This window comes from Myotis nattereri, assembly GCF_964212035.1.
Source record: "Myotis nattereri genome assembly, chromosome: 13".
Classification (NCBI taxonomy): domain Eukaryota; kingdom Metazoa; phylum Chordata; class Mammalia; order Chiroptera; family Vespertilionidae; genus Myotis; species Myotis nattereri.
The window spans coordinates 36,666,963-36,673,791 of record NC_138088.1 but is presented as its reverse complement, the minus strand read 5'-3'; the positions used below and the strand labels follow the sequence as shown (position 1 = coordinate 36,673,791).

The window sequence follows — 6,829 nt, the reverse complement described above, 5'->3', positions numbered from 1 at the left end:
CATTTTTGGGGAGAAATACTTAAGCTCTGAAGTTGCTACTGGAATGTCATACTTAGTTAATTTCTGGGGGTAGTTAATTTCTGGGTTGCCTCCATGGCATTATTTATTTGGTGGAATATCAGTGTGACCATCCAGACACAGGATATACATTGTTTCAGAATAAAAATAATGTTAAAAAATTGTTTATATTTGGGGTCAATAACACACATTTTGAAGCTATCTATATTAGCAGTTTTCCTAAGTAGCAGTTTAAGAGACAGTATAATGAAGAGAATAATTTGCATTTATTAGATATTTTAAACTTATGGTTTTAATTAATTGCTTAATATTTAAAAAATAAACTGAAATTTGATTGGTTGTATAACTTTAATATTTGAAAATTTTTATTCAGAAGTTAACTTCATACAGTACAGATTTGTACAAAAAACAGGAACCGTTAAAAACTTCTGATCATAGAGACAAAAATATGACTAAGCAAAGATTACAAAAGGACAGGACATTTTGTAAATATTGTAATGCTTTAAGTTACTGTGGCAGATACAAAAATCAAGAATTCATTAACAGAGTGTATAAAAAAAGCAACTATATGAATTTTTAGCTGTTTAAATTAATGAAATATAACAGTAGTGGTATTTTTTTTTTTTTAAAAATGAGGTATTATTACACTGTAAACCAAAAACAGCATAAATAAATAAAGGCAATGTGCAATTAAGTGATACATGGTTATACATTTTAACTAAACAACAGACAACAAAAATTTTCCAGTTATTTATGGACTTTGTCATTTAAAAGTCTGGCTTGCTTGTGTACTTCTTATTTAAAAGTGACATAACTATCAATAAACAAGCACATCACTAAACATGCAGACCAAGCCAGTACAATTTTCCATCACTACCAAATAAAAACTTTGTTTACAGTTTATTTAAAACAGTTAAGTCTGGTTTCTTATACATGATTCTTTTGTGCTTATTAGTTAGTAGTAACCTACATTAAACATCTTACTTTCTAGTTCAAGCAGCTTACGAAAGAAGCAGTTTTATTTGCATATGGATTAAAAACACAACAAACAAAATGAAACCAACATGCCTTTAACTCTCTTAGGCTTTCCAAGATTTTTAAGAAAATCCTTTAAATAGTATATCCAAATGAAAAAGCAGAGTCACGCCTGTTTCAAAGAGAATAGTAAACCAAGTAGTAACTCCTTTTCCTTAAAGATTCATGGGTTGGCTTCAAAACTGCAGGAAAACAAGCTGATTAGTTCCTCCACCCTAAAAGAATTCTGCTGGTTGGGTGCAGGAAGCATAGCAGTAAGAGAATAATGTAGCTCAGAAAAAATTGTGGGAAGAACTAGATGCTGGTACTAAATGCTGGCTTCATTATTATTGCAAATATATCTTCAGAGTTTTCTGAAATAAAACTAACAAAGAATAATAGAGAAGTCTTGATTAGGAAATATTTGTAGCATGCTAATAAAACTGCTTCATTTGCTGTAAATTAAGAAAACCATTTACTGTCTGACTTAAAATACAGTTTCTTTTTACATGCTACTTTATTAGAAACTCCAAAAAGGGTACTTTTGAATTTCCTATATTCAGAATCCAGTGAAAAACAAAACATTTGGGTCAAAACGTTGAACTTGATTTTTTACACCAAGTACATAATTTTAACACAAATGTTATTATTGTATTCACTTTTGTCAAATATTTTATCCTAAGGTTTTCTAAAAATTAGTGTTGCAGTACAACTGGTGATCAAAAAATATTAGAAATAAGCCTTGTACATCAATCAAAGTATATATAAAACAGTTATTTTCTTTTGTGCTTATAATTGACTTAATTTATCAATGATTAGTTATCTGATTTCTGTTCTAATATCCCAACCCTTAAGAAGAAATGATCATTATACAAATATTACATTATATTTAAAGTAGTGCCAGTGTGCATGCAGACTAACAATACTTAAAAGAATATAACCTGAATCCAATTAATCTGAAAATAGTTACACTCTTGTACAATCATCTTTATTGATTTGTAAAAGCTGTATACACATCTAAAACCCTGAATTTACTTTGTAAAAATAAATCTTTAGCAATAAATGGCACTATCAAAATCCCATTGTTCTCAGACTATTATGGAATTATTTACATGCTTTACAGCAACAGTTGAATCTTATTAGGATGAAAGCCAGTATATCAAAAAACCCTGTAGATTGCATTTGCAGTTATACTGTTGTTTACCTCTATATGAAAATATGGCTACATGCCTTACATGAATGATAATGCAGCTGTCTGTGTTGCTACTGTGTCCTGCAGCATACAGTCTGCCACTAGGTTCCACTGCGCCCTCCCATCGGTGCTTTCTTTACGGCACGTTGCTCCCCAGTGGAACACTTGCGACAAACTACGTTATGGAGAGTGATAAAGTGCTATAAAAAAGAATGACTGAACCCACCTGTCTCTGCCATCTGCTCTTTTCCCCACTCAGTCAAGGTCTGTGTTTTTAGAGAATCATGCCTCCACTAACATACTCATATTTAATTTTTTAAAAAAAATCAGTATTTTAAAGTTGGTGATATTTGTCAAGGTGTTTTGAGATGAAAACATAAAAAGGTTAAAGGCACAATAAGAGGGAAGTGAATGCTACATATAAAATATGTTTCAAGTCTTCTAGGTTACTCAAGTCCAAAACCTTCTGAATTAGAAATTCCAATGATCAATTTCTGTTTCAGGTCCTTTTTGCTCTTGTAGGGAGGAAGGCAAAGTTGATTGAAGCAGGTGTGAGCCACAGGCAACCTAGGGAAAGAAAAATTTTTTAAAGATACTAAAACACACACAGAATGACTGCTGAGCACCTTCATACCATTCATATCTCTTTTACTTTCCCAAGAGATGACTCGTTCTTTCCTTTAATGAACAAAGACTTATGAAGGACCTACTATGAGTTAGGCACCCTTCCAGAAATGGGGCTAGGTTTACAGACAAGATAGTCTGTCTCTGCTCTCATCAGACTTTCATTCTGGAGGCATTATTTTTGGATTCAGACGAATCTGAATTTGAATACTGTCTCCCTCACTTACTAGCTGTTCATTTGTTCAAATGGCTTCATGTTTCCAAATCTCAGTTTCCTCATCACCATGATTTGGTAAACTATCCATCTAGGTTGTTTAAAAGATTAAAAGAGCTATCTATATAAAACACCTAGCAGAATAGTAGATAGTATGACTATTACTATTATTTCAATCTTGATTGTAACAAGAAACAAAATTTTTGAGACACTTGCTACCCACACTTTTATTGCTGCTGTCCTCAATGCACATGCAATATTCATCCTCTGACTCCTTGTGATCAGCGCCCCCAGCCTCTATCTGATGACATTGTCATCTTTCTTCAAGATTTCTACAGATTTCTTAGACTCTTTCCTTTAGTCTCTATGAACTCCACACCATCAGAATATTTGTCAGTGATAGCAGTGGGAAAGGACAAAATCAGTTCAAGAATGAAAAGAACTGACAGAATTCAGGAAACATATGGGGCAGCAGGAAAAATGATTATAATCAAAGTACTGTCTACGCAAATCAGCTTTAGAAATTGCTAGTATAAGGTTAGGAAAATAAGTAGATCAACATTAATTCATCAACATTATTAGAAAATAAAGCCATCATTATTGTCATCACTTTCATATGCAAAGAGCATTAGACTAAAAAAAAAAAAAAAGAGGATTAGTACTAGAGGTACTTCTAGTACTAGAGGATCTCTAGTACTGATAATAATAGCCAAACCCCCACCTTAGTATTTTTAATAAAAAACACCTTTAAATAAAAATGAGGATTAGGCAGTATACTACTAAAAGCAAGCTAGTTCTAAAAGAGACCACAAAGCAGATTTAGCAAAGCAAAAAGTTAATGGAAAGGGGTTATTAACAGTTAGTATTGGTATGTCTGAAAATTAGAGGACCTGAAGCCACAGTCTCTCGCATTTAAAGGCCATGTTTACTCCCAAGATTTTTCTATGAAAGAATCCTCTAATTATAAACATATTAGTAGCAAAACTTATAGATTAAAAATAAAATTTTAATCTGGAAATTTTACCAATTAGTAGAAGTTTCGTTCTTTGAGATTTTAAAATTCAAATCAGCCATTCCTCCTACAGGTACTCTGTCACTTCCTGTAGTAAAATGTAGCAACTTCTTTTGAAGATCAAGAGGAAATCCAAGCACAACATCCCAAAAGTATCTGGAGAACACCAAAGTAAATTTATATGAATGTCTTGAGGATCAGAAGAAAGCAGCAATTTTGCAACCAATATGCCGCAAGAATTTTTAAAATATGCAATACTTATTCAGCTAGGGGCATGAACTCTTTTCCCTTAGACTGTCAAATAAAAAAATGACAACAGCCAACACAATAGCTATCCAGTGTGAATGAGTCAAAATTATACCTATTTTTTTGTCAGATCAGCAAAAAATATATTTTATGGTGTGCTGCAGAATTTTAGTAACTAGAAAAGGTTGAAAATTTCTGGAATAAAGTAACATAAAAGTAAGCTCTAAGGAAATAAAACTTCCCTAAACATACATAGTACTCTTGCTGTGAAATTAAGGAACGACAAGCTTCTATATATGAATTAGGTTTTTGACTAACTTTATTATAAATATACATTTTTATAAAATTATAAAAGTGGCCCAACAGTGGATAGGACAACAGCCAATTTTCTCCCACATAATTTTTCTTATTTTTCCAACACATTTGCTATTAAAATCCTAGATGTGTAGCATCCCTGAAATTCTAGAACCAAAGTCATTTTTTGAAAAGTAAAATTTCTATACTTTTGTAGAAACTTATTTATATCACTCTCTCCTTAGAAATTAAATAAGGCGGTGTGGAACTCCACAATAGTTCAGCTGACTGACTTGATCCTGAGATTGTCAGTTAAACAAATAAACGAAACCACTTTGTCTTTCATCCCCTCTTCTGTGATCTCGCTATCAGAAGTATGAAGTGCTCACCTTATAGTCGAGTCAGTTTTCGCGTAGCCGTCATACTGAGTACTTCTCTGCAGAGCATGCATGTCCAGTTCAGGGCTTCCACACACCAGGATCTCAACCTCTTCTGGGCGAAGCAGCTGCCAATAATTATTTACCAAAAATGATAATAACACATAATTTAAAAAAGTGAAATTGGAACTATTTTCACTGAATCAAACTACAAAAATTGTGACTTCTCTTGCAGTAAATCAAATCATTAAAAAAAATCTCCATTTATATTTTTCCTACTGAGGTAAGATATTTTTGCTTTTAAAAGTTTCATAAATCTTGTCAAACTACTAGGGCTCTCTCTCTCCCTTTTGCAAACATTAATTGCAGTTTGCCCGAAAAACAAGCAGATGACTAAACATGAATCCAAATTACAGTTCTTTCCCCGAACCCAGCTTGAAACTGTCTCCGCCTCTACTGATCTGCCTGCCTCCTTCCAATACCTCCATATCCCTTCCAGTAATGCACAGGATGTTACATACAGTCTGCTTGTGTTACTCACTGATTTTCTTTACCTACATATGTTGTCTTCCACTTAAAGAGATTAAAACTGGAAAAGAAAAACCATGCTATGCCATTTAATTCCTTTTCCCCTCCCTCCACCCCCACAATTACCAGTGTGTCACAGACAAAACTCAGTGCTCTGTTTTCAAAGGTCCTTTCAACAACACACACGTGTCAAAGGTTACTCTGAAACTAGCTCTCTCCAATGAAAAGTAATTCAAATGAAAGACCTAACTCCAAACTCTCGTAATAAACCTGCGGGGAAATAGAAGTGGCGTGACAGAGTTTGCCCTGGGTAGCTGGGGTGAAGAGCACCAGTTCTTCAGAAAACTGTGCTTTTATCTTATATTTTCAACATGGAGTTCTAGAAAGAGGCTGCCCCATGTTCACATGCCTCAGATAAGGCAAACCAGTCAGAGTCCATCATGACCCTGGAGACAAACTACTTTTTCTGGGTAAAAGGCAACTCAGTTGTCAAGGGCTTCTTGAAGCAGCAGGAAGCAGTTATAAATATGTTCTTTAGTCAATAAGAGGTGGCTTTTGCCCCTGAGCTTATGTGTTAACTGTTTTCTGTGCTTTGCCCTCAGTATTAAGACCTTGAGCCCACAGGATTTCTTCACCCATTTGGGGGGATTTCTTAAAGCCCTAAAGGACACAGCATAAGACATAGCACAGGGGAGAAAAACGGAGCTGACTGGTCTTGTTTCTCTTCAGAGAGTTAAGGCTGAAATGGGAGAAGTATTTTTTTTCTAGCTCTACCTTTAAAAAGTAGAAAATGTTTTCTATTTTAAAAGCTTATCTACTAAAATATTTAAGGAATTATTTGTCAGTTATTATCACATTATAAAACCTAACTGAAAGCATAATTTAAAGATTTAAACTCACCATAAGGGCATTTGAAGCACACACACTATGAAATCCATAATAAAATGCAGCAAACTGCTTATAGATGGATTTGTTGAGAAGAAAGTCAATATAAAGCTGTACATATTCTGAAAAGCAATTTTCCATCTGTTACATAGTAAAAGTAAAAGGTAAACACTAATGCATTTGAATTAAGAAATGGTGTCTAACTTACCTTTCCTATTTTGATTGGTAACTGGAATTTTTTCACCACCTGGCTTTAAATTATAGGACTTAATTATTCCAAATTCTTCCTGAAAAACCTGATGGGAGATTCCAGCACAAGATATTTATTGATATGGTTGATATGATAACAGGCTTTAGTGAACAGCTTTGTAAATTTTAAAAAGCAGTTTTTCTCCATCTTAGTACAAGTCACATGCATTGCAAGG

At 33.6% G+C, this 6,829-nt stretch overlaps 1 protein-coding gene across 1 annotated transcript in view; it reads right to left on the bottom strand.

Annotated features, from left to right (window-relative positions):
- Window positions 1-356: 356 nt before the first annotated feature.
- HECTD2 (HECT domain E3 ubiquitin protein ligase 2) overlaps window positions 357-6,829 on the bottom strand; it is a 62,888-nt gene continuing 56,415 nt past the window's right edge. The window contains exons 17-21 of the mRNA XM_081104313.1: window positions 6,613-6,700; window positions 6,420-6,526; window positions 5,004-5,119; window positions 4,087-4,230; window positions 357-2,791 (exon numbers count right to left, since the gene is read on the bottom strand). Coding sequence (XP_080960439.1) covers window positions 2,671-2,791; window positions 4,087-4,230; window positions 5,004-5,119; window positions 6,420-6,526; window positions 6,613-6,700 — 576 coding nt within the window. The 3' untranslated portion in view covers window positions 357-2,670. The remainder of the gene's footprint in view (window positions 2,792-4,086; window positions 4,231-5,003; window positions 5,120-6,419; window positions 6,527-6,612; window positions 6,701-6,829) is intronic.